This window comes from Cherax quadricarinatus, chromosome 8, assembly GCF_038502225.1.
Source record: "Cherax quadricarinatus isolate ZL_2023a chromosome 8, ASM3850222v1, whole genome shotgun sequence".
NCBI lineage: Eukaryota > Metazoa > Arthropoda > Malacostraca > Decapoda > Parastacidae > Cherax > Cherax quadricarinatus.
Window position 1 is genome coordinate 39,759,861 of NC_091299.1, and position 16,330 is coordinate 39,776,190.

Sequence of the window (16,330 nt, forward strand, 5' to 3'; positions counted from 1 at the left end):
TTTCTTGGTAAAAAACTATTTTGCATGAACTTTTCTACTTACTAAGTCTCATATGTTGGGAAGTTTCAACAAATTATTAATAAATCTTACCAAATTGTTCTTTCTATGTCATTCAAAGTTGAATGGGAAACAAGCAACCAACTACAAATCATTGATGTCCCCCTTACCAGAAACAGAGATCAGGTTGCATTTACAGAAAACCTATTTTTCCAGTGAATACAAATTAAAAAAAGAACTCTCTTAAGCCTCTTCTTACGATCATTCAGGTTATGCAGGACAAAGAAATACTCTGAGGACAATGCTTAAAATTAGCATACCCTGATTGGTTTATAAAACTAGGGGAAGAGAAATTCAATGTGAACTATTATAAAGTCTTTACACCTAAGTAACAAACTGATTCCAGTAAATAACAACTCATGGTAACCTACCGCCAAATAAGTTAGTCGACTCGGTGAACTGACTAGAATAACTGATTTCTATCCTAACAAATTAGGGAATTAATTTTCCAAGAAACAAACAACCAGCTACGTAAGATACACCGGGAGTTTATCAAACATTGGTCAGATTGGAAGGAGGCTATATACAAGAATAATCGAACAGCTGAAGGCAGTTTGTAATGAACAAGAGAATTTTTCATTATGTTAGCAATAAAAAATCATAATATTCTTTGGGAAACTGTTGCCATTACAAACAAATCACGGAATCAGGTCTCATTGCCACTACCACTAACTATAATATTTCACATGAACACTGGAAAGCACATGTTTAAATTAATCCTTATGCAGTATTCACCAGTACCAACATTCAATTAAAATGTAACCATGATTTAAAATTCCAGCAATGACGCTCTGATGTGGAAGAGTTAGTTATATTCATCTTCTCCCTGACCTGGTGTGCCATACACACTTGCGTTCTTGATCTGGCGTTCAACATGTTATTGTCTTTATCCGAGAGGCTCACTTTGTATATATAAACATGTTCCTCTCTCAGATTTTCAGTCTGAAGAGGAATCCGCTTGGGGGTCGAAATATGTAGACCAACTTCATTTTCTGTGTAACTTTCTCCAAATGGGGATCACTTTATAAATAACTCAGTATAAGGGATCCGTTGTTAAGTTTGCCCCACTGCTAACACCTGCCTTAACATTGTAAAGAAAATATTCAGAAAATTATATATAAATATATGTATAAGAATGATCCTCAAGTTACAACGCAAATTTAAAAATCTTTGATGGCTAAAACAAGTGTGTAACACCCTGGAAGATTAATTTTCGAAAAGTTTCAGAAATAATGATACCAGAGTGTTGTACATGTCTACTTATCGGTATTATATATTATTAACAAGAATAACTTTTTTCTTATAGAAAACTGTCCGGTGTGTTAGAGTTTGGCATAAAAACCATCCTGTATGTTTGTGTATTCTTTGTGTTGGAGTATGGTTTAAAAACCATCCAATGTGGCTGAATCTGGTCTGGTAAAAAAGACAACCTCTAACCTTTAGTCTAAGGAGACAACTTTACGCACTGACAGTATTTAGATGTCATAGTAATCTATAGCTGATTTCCCTGAAAAATAAAACTGCAACAGAAACCTAAATTTTGAAATCAAATTTCATACAATTTTCAAAGAAGTTGCAAATACAAATTGAAGTCACTACGAAAACACATCTATCCGTCTCTACATGACTAAATAAGCCCAGGACCGAGTTACTTACAGGTACAGTTACTGGAAGTGTTCCAGTTAGGGTCACCGGGAAGCACCATAACCATCTTGTACATCGTGTTGTTAATCCACATCCAGTGATCATAGTCTTGACAACTCCAAACCTGCACCGACATCGGACTTGAATATATCAAAACCGACGATTGTGAGGCAGCTGTTGGAGGAAATAAATAATCAGCACTAATATAAATCAGTAAAATGCACAAATTCATTCTAGAAGAACTATATGAATTTCCTTGAAAAACACTTATTAAAAATAAATATATGTCAGTCGCTGCTCGATCGGAAGAAAGGTAAGCTCATATTGCTTAACCTTGGTTCCCTGTACGTAATTTGCACAAGTCAGCAACAGTACCGAGTACAGCATAAGATTCTAATGCAGTGACTTAATAGAACTGAAGATCTGAAACAAATAAAAAGAGGCATTCATTAGATTAGATTTTGCCACCGAAGTGGCTAGTTTATTGTGCACCCCATATCCATCCTGTGGACGGTAGCGCGAGAGCATATGGATACACAAAAGGCCTAGGAACTAGGCCCCAAAGGGTTAACAGGAATACATATGGATTTATATCTACATATCTATAGTTCACTTATCTGTTACAAGCAAATTTAGGAAATTTGCTTAGTATATCTGGTATCTTATTTTCATTAATAAGATATCTTGACATGTCACATAGGTTATTATACTGTCTGTCTCTGTATTCCTCAATAAGTGGACAATTAAGCACATAGTGTTCAAGAGAGTGACCATATGCCTGATCACATAATTTACATTTAGTTTGATCATCATCTGTGTGTCTCCCAAACTGCCAGAAGTACTTGTAACCAAGCCTAAGCCTGGCCACTACAACATCAGTCAGTCTGTTCACATTGCAAGTTGCTCCATAAACATACTTATCTACGTTCATGTTATCATAGTGGGTTATAGATCTACTCAGGCTTCTAACTGCATTCCTATAACAATCATCTTCATTATTTACTTCTCTCCTAATATTATTCCTAATGCTAGACACAGTTATACCAAAGTTATATTCTACGTTCTCCTTCTGGATACTCTTCTTGGCTAACATATCAACTTTATCATGAAGGAGTAATCCAATGTGTGATGGGATCCATAGCAATTGTACATTAATTCCTTTGTCCCTAATTTTTGAGTATCTATACCTGGCTTCCCCAATGAGCATGTTGTTGGAGTCATTATATGAGCCAAGAGCCTTCAATGATGACATAGAATCAGTAATGATGATAGAGTCAAGCTCAGTGTCATAGGTTAGCTTTAGCGCCATTAGGATTGCAAACAATTCAGTTTGCAGTGTAGACGCCCAGTTGTTAATTCTTATGCCTAACTCAACAAATTTATTATCGTTCTTAACTAGGGAGGTGGCAACAAGAGCAGATGCAGCCCTGCCAGAAGACTCCTGTTTAGATCCATCAGTGTATATAACTTGTGATAACTTATTACTACCAGCTAGGCGAAAAATTTCTTCTTGAGCAGTTGCTCTAACAAGAGATTTAAGGAAGGGATTACTAGCAATGAGCTTCTTGGGAGGGACTTGTAGGTATGTGATATTAAATGAACACATCTTCCATGGAGGGGTGAAATGCTCTTGTTGCCTACAGTGATACAGTTCATGCAGGTTATAAAACTTAATGCAATTGCACGTTTTCACAATCCATTTAGATCTGTGTGTATTTACCTCCAGACACTTGGTAAGATTCACTGTGACAGTGTCTGGTTCGTTTCTCAACATTCTAATACCGAGTACAGTGTTAATTTCAACAATCCTATCACTGATTCTAGAAATACCAAGCTCCTTCCTCATGTTAAGAACTTTTGTAGATCTGGGACAGCCAAGAATAGTCCTGAGAGCTTCATTTTGCATTAACTCCAAGGGTCGGAGGGAACTTTCTCTAGCTAATATCAACATGGGAGCAGCATAATCAATTAAGGACCTAACATAGGCTATGTATATCATTCTCACGATTCTCACATTAGCACCATAGTTGGGATTGTAGCCAGCAACAGCTTTGAGAGCATTTAGCCTAGCTTTGCATTTCTTGTTTAGTTGTGGTATAGTGGATTTGTTAAAGGGTACATCTACACCAAGATATCTGTAAGTTTTAACGTAGCTAATGATTTCACCCTGCAAATAGATGGGTGGGGGATGTCGTTTGCTTGTTAATATCTTTGTTTTAGAGGAAGATATTATGAGGCCTAGTCGATTACAAATTGCTTGAACTTCATTATGCCCTGTTGTATGGATCATGATATCATCAGCATAGCTTATGGCTATATGTTTAGGTGAGGCAGGTAGAGCATTTAGGAGAGCATTAATCAGAATATTAAATAGCATGGGACTAAGAACTCCTCCCTGCGGTGTACCTAAAGACATTTCTTTAGAATCACTTCTGAAGCCTTGGTAGAGGACAGAGGATACTCTATTTGACAGGTATCCTATTATCCAGCAGAGTAAGCTACCACCAATATTCATTTTGGCTAGTTCATGTAGTATAACTGTTCTGTTTGCAATATCAAATGCAGATTTTAGATCAAGAAAAGTGGTAAAGCTAGTAGAGGTGTGTGCAGTGAGAAAGGTGGAAATACAGTTCTGCACACTTTTACCTTTCATGAACCCATAGAGGTAGGGGGAAAGTTGATGTCTGATTCTGTAGTACAATCTGTTAAGCATCATTCTTTCAAAAGTTTTGCAAAGACAACTAGTTAAGGAGATCGGCCTAAATGTATCAGGCTGTTGGGGCTTAGGGATAGGCACAATGAGACTATTGGTCCAGGAAGTAGGAAGAACGCCCTCAATGTAACTGAGATTATACAGTGCCAACAAAGGGTTATCAGGCACATACCTTAGAGTTCTGAGAATATCATAGGTTATACCATCCTCTCCAGGAGCAGTTGATCGACCTTTGGTTAATGCATTATCTAATTCATACTCGGTAAAGAGGCAATCACTCTCATCAATATTTTGGCTCATAAAATTAATCAGTTTCAACATTTCTTCAGAAGTACTCTCTAAATTTTTTCTAATATGAGATGGAAGGCTTTCATGCCTGGATGTTTTGGCCCAGTCATTTATGAGGTCATTTGCTTTTTCAAGAGGAAAGGGATGAGCAACATTGCCAGTCTTTTTCCTGGTTATTTTATTTATACCTTTCCAAGCCAAACTCAAAGGGGTGGACCTATTTAATCCACTAACAAACTGTTCCCATTCCTGTTGCCTAAGTTCTTCCTTTCTATTCCTTGCATTTGTTAGTGCAGCTTGGAACGTTCTGAGCAGGTCTTGGGTTCTACATTCACGGTATGCTTTACCAATCCTCCTAGCTGCATGTGTTAGATTGCTCAGCTGTGGATCATTATAGTATTTACATTGGTTTTTATTATTTATAGTGGAGGGTCTTTGTTTCCTATTCCTGCCCACTTGATCTGTGAGAACACTCTCAATAGTGGTAATTAAATCATCATTAAATTTTTGTGTGCCAGTGGGCTCGTAATTCTTATACCATTGATCCAAGTGGTTAATAAAGTTGTCTCTGTGTTCTGGTTTGAGAATAAGTTTCCTCCTTCTGTATTTAGCTCCTTGATTGCTGGAGATGTGATCAAGATTGACAGTTGTTAGTCTTGGGAAGTGATCAGATAGAAGATCATCAACTATGACAGAGTCATGCATCGTATATGATGTATTAAATCCAAGACACAGATCTAGTATGCCACCATATATGTGAGTAGGCTCAGTAGTGCCCACAATTCGAACATTATCATGCTCATTCAGCAATCTCACTAGTTTAGTTCCATTGGTGTTTGTAATAGACCCACCAATATTCTTATGTCTGGCATTAAAATCTCCAAGAATGATGGTAGGTTCACTATTGATGCGATCTGGTAAAGCATCAGGTCGAAGCTGGTTCGCTGGGGCATAGAGATTAAAAATGTTTATGGAAAAATCGCCTGCAAATACTTTGACACCATGATACTGCATGTTAACTCGACTCTGCAAGGAAAGGAGTGAATGTGGCAAGCTCTTTCTGACATACATCACACAACAGTTGGTTGACCTTAGGTTATAAGCTGCATATCCAGGCAAGTTTGGTGGAGGTGCTCCATCTTTCAATCTACATTCCTGCAAACAGATGACATCAATATTCTTGGTTGCACTAATATGATGTAAGTCAGGCAACCGCTTCCTGATGGAAGCAATGTTCCATGAAAAGATTTGTAATGTATCCATTGTAGTGAGTTATTACAATCTCTTGCTCATAAGATGGTAAAACTATTATGCTTTGACTGCAGTGTGCAGATACTTAAGAGCAAATAGCATAGTTTGTACGTCTTTATCTTCAGAACCTTTATTTTTAAGCATTTTTCGGCATTTTGGCAGCCAGTTATAAGGCAATTTTTGAAGGCAAGAGTTATGGGCTTCTTTCTCACAAATTGCTGGAAGCTGAACGGAGATTGCTGCACTTTTGACATCATCACCATGCTCAAGAGCATCATCCTGATTACATATATTTATTAAACTTGTCAGGATCTGTTCAAGATGCTCAATTTTTTTCTGGAAATTTGTTATAATATGAGGAAGATCAGGCGAATTCAATGCCTCTCCGGAGGATGGCACTTCTGGGTTAGTGCTTTCTTTAACACCTATCACCTAAACAGGTACCATGGTTACATTAGTGTTCTCTGTTTCATCATTCATTGCAGGTAGGTCCTGTGCATCTGACTCATCTCCAATTTCCAGGGAGGTTACCTGTGTGGTGTCCGTCTGACTGTTGTAGTTGTGTGTATTGGGAGAAATGACAAACTCATCCCCATATTCAGGTGTAGCCATAGGTATCTGTAGTGGCAGACCAGTAGTTCCATATGTGCTAGCAGGGATGGCTAGCTCCTCCACAGCTGGTGTGTGTGATGGCATTCTGGTATCACCAGAATTGTTTGCAGTGAGGTGGGGTTCTTGCACACTTTGCAGAGGTTCAGTCTCAGATCTGGCTGTGGTAGACTGGATGGCCCCATCCTCAGTTACCATTAAAGGACTGTTATCAGGTTTACCTCGAAGGTTGTTTGGGTTCTGACTGCAGTCCTTGTGGGAAACTGTAACCCTAACTTCTTTACAGTTAATACATTTAAATTTTTGGCTGTCAGGGCCTACTGTGCATTCTCTAGTGGAATGTTTCCCAGCACACTTACCACACCAAGAATGTAGTATTCCACAGTCTACTGCAACATGGCCATAGTGCTGGCATTTGTAACACCTACGTTTAGGGGGTAGGTACACTTCGATGTTTAGGAAACGTAAACCATGCACCCAGATATTCCGGGGGAGGGGCACAGGACCCACCCAACTGGCAATAATTTGGGATTTTCCTTTAAGTCTTTTAGGCTTGATGATATGCTCACTTAGAGTCAGATGGGATGGGTCCATGCAGAGAGGGTATCCAAAGATTATGATACTGACCCATTTTTTAAAGTGGTGAGTGTCTGATTGAGGTCGGAGCAGCTTAATATCCCCATAAGGTGTACTAAGTAGATCATTGATCAGCTCTTCATTCTGTTCCACAAACACAAAGTTGTGTGTGTTTTTCCTAAATTGGATCCTTGAGTTAGGATGCTTGTTTACAGCTTCCATTAGCCATGCACACTTAGCAGGCAGCGGGGTGTTGTCAGGGAAGTTCAGCTTAACACATTCTTCCTTTGAAGAAAGACTTCTTGCAGCCTCTGTGCACCAAGGACGTTTAGTATCACATTGTGTACGAGTCAAGTGAGTCTGACTACGTCGACGCTCTAGCCCTTTCTCACTTTTTCTCTTTTGTTTACTTTTAAAGGTCTGGAAGCTATCATCATTTCCATCACCTGCAGAAATAGGTTCCTATATGACAGTTGCCATGTTTGCCAGTGATGATATCTGGTGTTCCCTTATAGCTTATGCAAGAGCAAATATTCACTACAAAGTCAGAAGTCCAAAATAGATCACAAGACACAAGTGCTCAAGTTCAATGAACACCTCCAACCATACTCAACCCAGACCACCACCACTCAATACGACACACACCCCACCAAAAACACACTCAGAGACCTCTTGTATGTGTGTTAATAATATGGTACATATAATGATATAATGGATGGTACAGGCGAGGTCTTACACCATATCACAAATTACAAAGATGAACAGAGAGAGAGAGAGAGAGAGAGAGAGAGAGAGAGAGAGAGAGAGAGAGAGAGAGAGAGAGAGAGAGAAAGTAGGTAATATTGAGCATAAAATTAGAATTCTGACATACATCACATTAAACATGAGGTTCAAATGATAACTTCCACTTGAGATAGTTCAGGCTACTGCCACCTAATGTACCTCACTGAAATAATAATATAGCAGACATCACAATGAATGCTGAAGACAACCTCTTATCCCAACCATAGATTGTAAACAGAATTACTAAAAAAAAAAAAAAAAAAAAAAAAAAAAAAAAAAAAAAAAAAAAAAACCTAGGTGATGTTACAATGACAATGAGATAAATCACTCTGGTTGACTTCCTTGGTCCATCCTGGGTAACTCACACGTTACTATGTTATACATGCATGCAAGCATAAGTGTGCAGCTGTAGATAGATGAACCAGTACCTAAACAATCTCACTTACACACGCATTACTATGTATGACAAGTGTTACCAAGTACACCAAGTGTACACTTTATCACTTAGAATACACTTTTGTTGATGTAAATATAGGTGAGAGTGGTACACCGCTGGTCGTAATAAACACACTCAACTTCTCAAGGTCACACACTAGGCCCAGCTTCTGTAGAGGTACCAGCGTTTTAATGTGTTTATTATGTGTCAGTGCGTGTCTGCAGTCATTAAATTGGTGTATCAGAAGTTAAACACTACAATCCAGTTGATCAAATAGTCTAAAACAATTTACACAATGTATAACTAGAAGTATAATGATTGCAAATTGTTACTATTACAATTTTAACTAGGCGCCAGACCCACTAGATGCGATGGCAAGGAACATAGATGTTAACAGGCTGACTCTTGCTTAACACAGTTGAAAGGTAACCGAATTACTCAAGTAAGAAAGTATTCATGAAACTGAACATTATGCAGCAGTAAGCTTGTTCACAGTAAAAATACAAAGCATAAGTTACACACTCACACCACAGATGAACACTGCAATTTGAAATATTACTGGGAATTTAGCAGTAAAGTTTCAGTCTGAACGAGAAAATGTATTAGAAAACACAACAATGACACTAGGACAAGCAACTTAATTATGTAACCGTATTTAATAGTTCAGTTACACTGAGCAGAGCATGTGTTACACTGATTTATCAAATGTAAGGAGTCACTACACTGAAGTACACTCTGAGCCTTTTAAAGTCTTAATACAGGCTTACAAGTGACAATTAACTGTTGGGGAAAGCAGCACCTAACACTTCTAGCACACGTATGACAGATGAATGTTCACTGTGTACAAGCCAATCACCACAAGCTTACTATGTTTATAAGTGAACCTCTGGCATGTCCCACTCAAAATGTCAGCACTGCAATGCTCGTCAAATTGTTCTCAAGCCACTACAGGAAACACTGGTATGCCAGCAACACTGCAGAACGTATACAGACATGCTGGGCCCTAGGACAGCTATTACTGCAGGCTGCCTTAGCTTGTTCTGGCTAGCTTTTAGTGCTGCCCTCAAGCTTGCTTGACTGTGCTCACCAAGCCCGCGCCAACCACCCGTACACCTGCTTGCAGTAGGCAGGCAGGCAGGCACACAGGAGACACTCGCAATACACAAATAACCCGCACATAAAAGAGAGAAGCTTACGACGACGTTTCGGTCCGACTTGGACCATTGACAAAGTCAATGGTGTATCGTTCCAGTCACGGTATTGTGCCTTTTTGTTATTTTTAGACACTCGCAAGATGAGCGGAGTGCGGCACAGAGGACACGGGCACTCAAGCACCCATGTGGTCTGGCAAAAAAAAAAAAAAAACGCCTCTAGACCACAAGCAAATAGAGGCGAACGGCTGAGTTCCAAATCGAGGAAGGAGAAGGGACAAGGAAAGGATATTCACCTCGCTAGACACAGGCAATATGGGTGTAGTGGCCTGCAGGTCGCAGTGCAATTTTCAAGGTCATTCACTGGGCCCACAGTCGTCTCGAGAGTTACCAACCCTGTACTACTTGTTAACTCCAAACCTGCAGCACTTAACACATCTAGCACTCGTGTCTTGGAATGACACAAATTTTCACTACATAAGAACTAGTTCTCACAACACCGAAGGTACGGCCGGAACACTGTAGAACGTTCACAAAGGCATTCTGGGATTCAGAACAGATGTAGCCTTGGCCTTCACTGGCTGGCTTGGAGCGCTGTTTGGCCTGGATCAGCTAAACTCGCCCTTATCCCATATGTAGATAATGGCGACGAGTTAAGGGATACCGGTGAATAGGAAAGTCGAGGAAGGGACATTCACCTCTCTAGACACACGCAGTATGGGTGTAAGTGGCATGTGGGTCTTATAGTGCCATTTTCAAGGTCACCCAGCAGGCCAGACATTCCTCACTCATTTTAAGCCTACGTAGGTACTGATGGTAGCACAATGTCCTAAGTCAGCGTAATCCACTCATGCAAATAGTTACAACAAATCTGCAGCACTTGCGGAACTCACATATTCGAGTACCAGCGGGGCAGCAAAATACACCTCTACACTGCACGTCGTTGATAGAGGCGAACGGCTGAGTTTAAAGGACGAGAGTTGGGGATACAGGAGAACAGCAGAGGTAACTGAGCACGCACATTCGCCTTTCTTCACATAGTCAATATGGGCGAAAGTCTCAGGCAGGTGATGCAGTGCCTCGCTCAAGGTCACAGGCTGAGGCAGACTTCTCAAGAGTTACCACACACTGCAATACTCGTAGAGATTGTTACTCACTCCAAGCTTGCAGAACTTCTATCACACGTGTCTTGGAGTGAAGGACGAATTTTCAGTGTGTGGACACCTGGGTTACCAACTCACTTAGGACTGCACATTCGTCGTTATTCCTCAGGTTGGCAAAGCGATGAGTTGTGAGCATTTTGAGAGGCACGAGTAGCAGTGGACTAGCAAAATTCGCCTCTACACTCTATGTTGATAGAGGCGAAAGGCTGAGGTCAAATGAAAGGCAGAGGGGAAGCAGAGGCCTGTGAGGGCCTTTGCAAAAAGGAAAACTATTTCCAGTGTTTGACTAGGTATATCCTTAGTCACAGCTCGCACATAAGAGTTCTCACAACACTGAAGCTGTCTTCCAACAGTAGGAGTTTTAATGATGACTTATCAGTCGGGAGAAATGGGTAGGCCTGTGAATTAGTAGGTCCAGATCCCCAGCACACGTCTACTCCCCTCAACCACTCAGCCGAGCATTGAGTGTCACATACTGACTAATATCCCAATTTCTTCGGTAAAAATGGCAAATTAGGACATACATAGCTGAAATCTAATGCTTGTGCAGCCCAGTAATAATACAAACCTTGCCGTCTGCAAGGGCGGAAATTTTAACCCAGTACGAAATGTTTCGCCAAACAGTGGCTTCACCAGATCAATACAAAGCAGAGAGATGTAAGCAGAGGAGGAGTTTGAGGTAATCAGTCCCTTAGCCTCGAGTCGATGTGTTCAGTCTATCAATCTTGTAGAATGTAAAGCATAGGTATGCACGTATAATGTTCGCCAAGACCAGGGTCATAGCACGGGTCTTAATCTTGAGATGACCCGTCTCTGGCTCCCGAAGGAGAAATGATTTTTCATTGGTGCAGCATATGCTGCTCAAGCACTGTTCTGGACAGTTCAGCTAGTGTGCCTCATAAGCGACTGTGATTTGGTACTGAGGTTACTCCATCTCAGCTGTTTCCTGAGTTGGGGACTGGGTTCTGTCCGCTCTGAGAATCTGCAGATTCATGGCATCCACCGTCTCCTCCTTGGTCAGTAACCATACCCTCAGGAGTGTGCTGACCATCTGCAGGAACATGCTCTGTTGTTCCGTTGAGTTGATTGTGTTGCAAATAATATCCGTGAATGCCTTGATTTGTGTTAAAAGATCCTCCCTGTTGAAGGCCTGCGTTGTCGGTGGGTTCGAGGCAGTAGATATTATCTGGGCTGTTGTGATCTGTGGGGACTGCTGAGTGTTGTATTTCTTCACTGTGCACACCGTGGCCTGTTGCTGTGTGCAAAGTTGGGTAGCCAGCATCTGCTGGTGAGGTGCAGGAATAGCCAGAGAAACCTGTACAGTGGCTGTGCCGGAAAAGGAGTGCCTACGTTGCTGTGTTATGGCCGGTGGGGGCTCGTGTAGTGCCGTCTGCTTGATTGCATTGCCCAGATGTTTCCTGTTGGTGCCGCTTGTGCCTTATGTTTTTGTTTCTTCGTTGAGGCAGGAAGAGAGGCTCCTGTCCATGACGCCTGGTTGCGGCTTCAAGGGTAGGAAATTCCTCGTCATTGAGCTGGGTTGCCTGATGAGAGTTCTGCAGTATGGCAGGATTCTCTGCACCCATCGTCTGCTGAGGGTGATGCTCTGCTGTAGCTGCCTCGTTGTTGGCGTCTTCCAGGCCTCACGAATTCTAGGAGCCTCTCGGGGCATCGAGGGTTCGAAGCATGGTGCTTTTGCCTGCAGTTTGGGCATCGTAGAGTGGGTGGCAATGCATTCTTCAGCTTGGTGATGCAGTCCTCGGTAGGGTGGAGCTGGCTGCAGACACCGCAGATTACTCTGTTCGGATAGAGTACATCCAGGTGTTCATAACGCTGGCATTTGAAACAGCGAACTAGTTCTGCCGTGAAGGTCCTGACATCGTACCTGCCTCAAGAACCGAAGTCCAGATGGGATGGCAGTGGTCCTACATGGTGAATGAGGACCTGTCGGGTTGGTGCGCTGCCTGCCGTGTTTGCCCTGAAACGCTGAGCTGACACCAAACTGAAGTGAGCTGCTACTGCCTCAATGGGCATCATCAGCGGGTATCGCATCACTACACCCTTGGTGATCTTCTGCCGAGAATCTAGTTTCTCCAGGGTGAAGGAGCGGTCTGTCTCCATAACTCTTTTCAAGGTGGTGCGCATTTCTTTGTTGAGAGGAGTCAGTATTGGTTCTCCCCTCAGGTTGAACCATACCTTGAACCTCAGTTTGTGCAGTGATTCCAGATTGCAAGAACAGAGCTCTTCAGATCATTAATTCTCCACGCACGAACACCACCCCTAACAAATTTGTAATCCTTCCCAACAGCCAGGATGCATTGAAAGTTTTCAAGGTACTCGCACAAACTAACACTAGAGTCGCCAGTGCATCCAGCACTTTCATAAGAGATCTAACCAGTCAACGCAGGAGTTTACACTATACCTTGTGGAGGTTGTGAAAAGATATATGTAGGTGAAACAGCTAGGACCCTCAGAACACGCGTTAATGAACACATTAACGCATGTAGGAATGATAACTTGAACAACGCCTGCGTACAACACCGGAATTCCACCAATCGCCTCATGAAATTCAATGACGCCCGACTAGTAATCAGAGAGCCAAATTTCCGCTACCGTAAATGCCTTGAATCATCATTAATCGCTGTTTCTAACACAGTCAAGCAAAATAAAGGCAGCTTCATCATCTCTGAAGTATTAGCAAAAATCCTCTTGAAAACACTACAATCTTAAACGTACCCCATACATCTTCGACTCCATTCCTATACTCTCACTAGCACATCTATCCTCCAATAGTTGTTTATATCTTAACCTAACTGCCTCCTCTTTTAGTTTATACCCCTTCACCTCTCTCTTACTTGCTGCTTCTATTTTCTTTGTATCCCATCTACCTTTTACTCTATATATAGCTACAACTAGAAAGTGATCTGATATATCTGTGACCCCTTTATAAACATGTACATCCTGAAGTCTACTCAACAGTCTTTTATCTACCAATACATAGTCCAACAAACTACTGTCATTACACCCTACATCATATCTTATATACTTATTCATCCTCTTTTTCTTAAAATACATATTATTTATAACTAAACCCCTTTCTATACAAAGTTCAATCAAAGGGCTCCCATTATCATTTACACCTGGCACTCCAAACGTACCTACCACACCCTCTTTAAATGTTTCTCCTACTTTAGCATTCAGGTCCCCTACCACAATTACTCTCTCACTTGGTTCAAAGGCTCCTATACATTCGCTTAACATCTCCCAAAATCTCTCTCCTCTGCATTCCTCTCTTCTCCAGGTGCATACACGCTTATGACCCACTTTCACATCCGATCCCTTATTTTAATCCACATAATCCTTGAATTTACACATTTATATTCCCTCTTCTCTTCCATAACTGGTCTAATTTAGCTCTAACTCTCTCAGATACTCCTGACTTAATCCATTTATTTCTCCCCACTGAAACTCGCACACCCCTTCAGCTTTGTTTTGCTTAGGGCCAAGACATCCAACTTTTTTTCATTCATATCGTCAGCTATCATCTCTTTCTTATCATCCGCACTACATCCACTCATATATTTATCCAACCTAAATCTGAAACTACCCAAGGTCTTAGCTTCAATAACCCTTCTAGGCAGACTGTTCAACTCATCAGTAACCCTATTTCCAAACCAATACTTCCCTTTATCCCGTATCCTTTCCTATATCCTTTCAGTGAGGCTCCATAGATTCCCACACTTCACGAATAAGTACCCATTATATCATGAAATGTGCATTTTTTGTAGTATTGGGGCTGAACAGTGTGAAGGGTCTTACCACATCCTCCTGCCCACCAGAGATGTAACATACCTACAACCGGCCTGCTGCACTGCCTAGTGTACCCAGAGGTAAGATTCATGTAGCAGAACTAGGATGGCAGGTTTCTGGGTTGAATTCCACAGATGACTTGATTGAATCACCATCCTAATCACCCATAACCCACAGACATCCTCTATTCTACACAATTGTAGAGAGACAGGGATGTGGAGAGGTAGATAGGAGGTAGTCCAGGGGAGGTGATATAGAGATGATAAAAGTGTAGAGATGTGAAAAAAGGTAGAGAGGAGGTGCACAGAGGTGCTAGAGGTGATACAGAGGAGATGGCAGAGGTGTAGAGGGAATGTGGCTAAAGACAGAGGTAGAAAAGAGATTGTAGAAGTGTAGAGGGGAGACGAAGAGAGGTGGAGAGGAGGTGGTAGAGGTGTAGATGAGATGTTTTGAAAGACAGGGAGAATGGTATAGAGGAGGTTTAGAGTTGCGAAAGTGACTTATAATATGAAGGAGCGCCTTAAGCTAGGTAAGTATAAAGCAAATAAGTTGAAGAGGATGAGTTTGTACTCAGTATAAAATGAGAAGAATGCGAATAAGGCTCTGTTGCACATGCCATGTCAATCATTCTAAATTTTTCCTCAGTATTATAGATATAAACACTAGTGATTGATGTAAGTACAGAAAATTGTATAACTCAGATGATTCATTGCTATTTAAATAATGTTTTCTTTTTTGTTCCGAAGAGTATATCGTGAGAAGTCAAATTATTTTTTACGTGATTCATGGAGAGACTTGTGTATATTTAGATTTTTCTAAAGTTGTAGAGGAATTTAGTGAATATTATGTTGAAATGGGTATGGCATGCAAAGAGTATGTTACGTTTATTCGGCGTATGTACACACTCCCATATAGGCTGCCTCCCAACCAGTGAACTGGGTGCTAAGGGTTTAACCATCTTGTGGGGCCCGATAGTTAAATCAGTACCCTGGTTCATTGACCAATCATAAGGTAGGTCAGACAATTGCAGAGGTGATGTGGTAGCACTCACGATCAGCTCTTGCCAGTTTCATACAGCTGCTGGTTGCTCGCGGTTGTCTCTTTGTCTCTGGTTGTTGTTTTACCTTTTGATTACTGTGATACACTTATTTTTTTTTTCAAACTCTTGTACATAGTGTACATAATTGTAAATACCTATAATAATGCTTGGTGAAGGAAATTACAATTTAAAGACTACTGCTGTGTTTATTTTTGCTCCAAGTCCCATTACGACCAGGTTAACAGGCCTTTATTACTTGGGTACGTAATAATGGGTTTAGCGATAGATTAGGGTGAAGTGAGATAAAGTTACATGAAGAAAAGTCATGTAATTACATGGTTTAGCATCTACTTCAGATTAGGATAAAAACAAATTCCATTGATGCCTTAATTATATAGCCAAGTGTGTGTGTGATTTTTGGAGATCATCAAATAAGTGTGTAATGGTTTCCAATGTAAAGAAATGAATGTTAATGATTTTTAAGAGTAATGAAAAGGAATGTAGAATGCTTTCAAGGCACTAAAATGAGTATATTTAATTATTTTCGTGGTAATGAGATGGAATGTATAAAATTTCATGATAATGAAATGAAAGTGTATTGATTTTTATGGTAATGTAATGAAGTGAATAATATATGTGGTGTACTGAAATTGAAGTGTAATGATATTTAGGGTAGTGTGTGTAATGAAATGGAGAACCTCTCGTAAAAAAAAGTGAAATGTAGGCATCATCTCTTGAGTGAATGTAAAACAATTGCGGGAGGAGAGTACTAAATTTGAACATTAGTGATGTAGAGTGTAGTGTACCTACAAG

General features: G+C 40.8%; 1 protein-coding gene across 1 annotated transcript in view; it reads right to left on the reverse strand.

Annotated features, from left to right (window-relative positions):
• Positions 1-16,330, reverse strand: part of LOC128684580 (uncharacterized) — a 110,974-nt gene that overhangs the window by 61,189 nt on the left and 33,455 nt on the right. Inside the window, exon 2 of the mRNA XM_070082739.1 lies at positions 1,714-1,875. Coding sequence (XP_069938840.1) covers positions 1,714-1,875 — 162 coding nt within the window. The remainder of the gene's footprint in view (positions 1-1,713; positions 1,876-16,330) is intronic.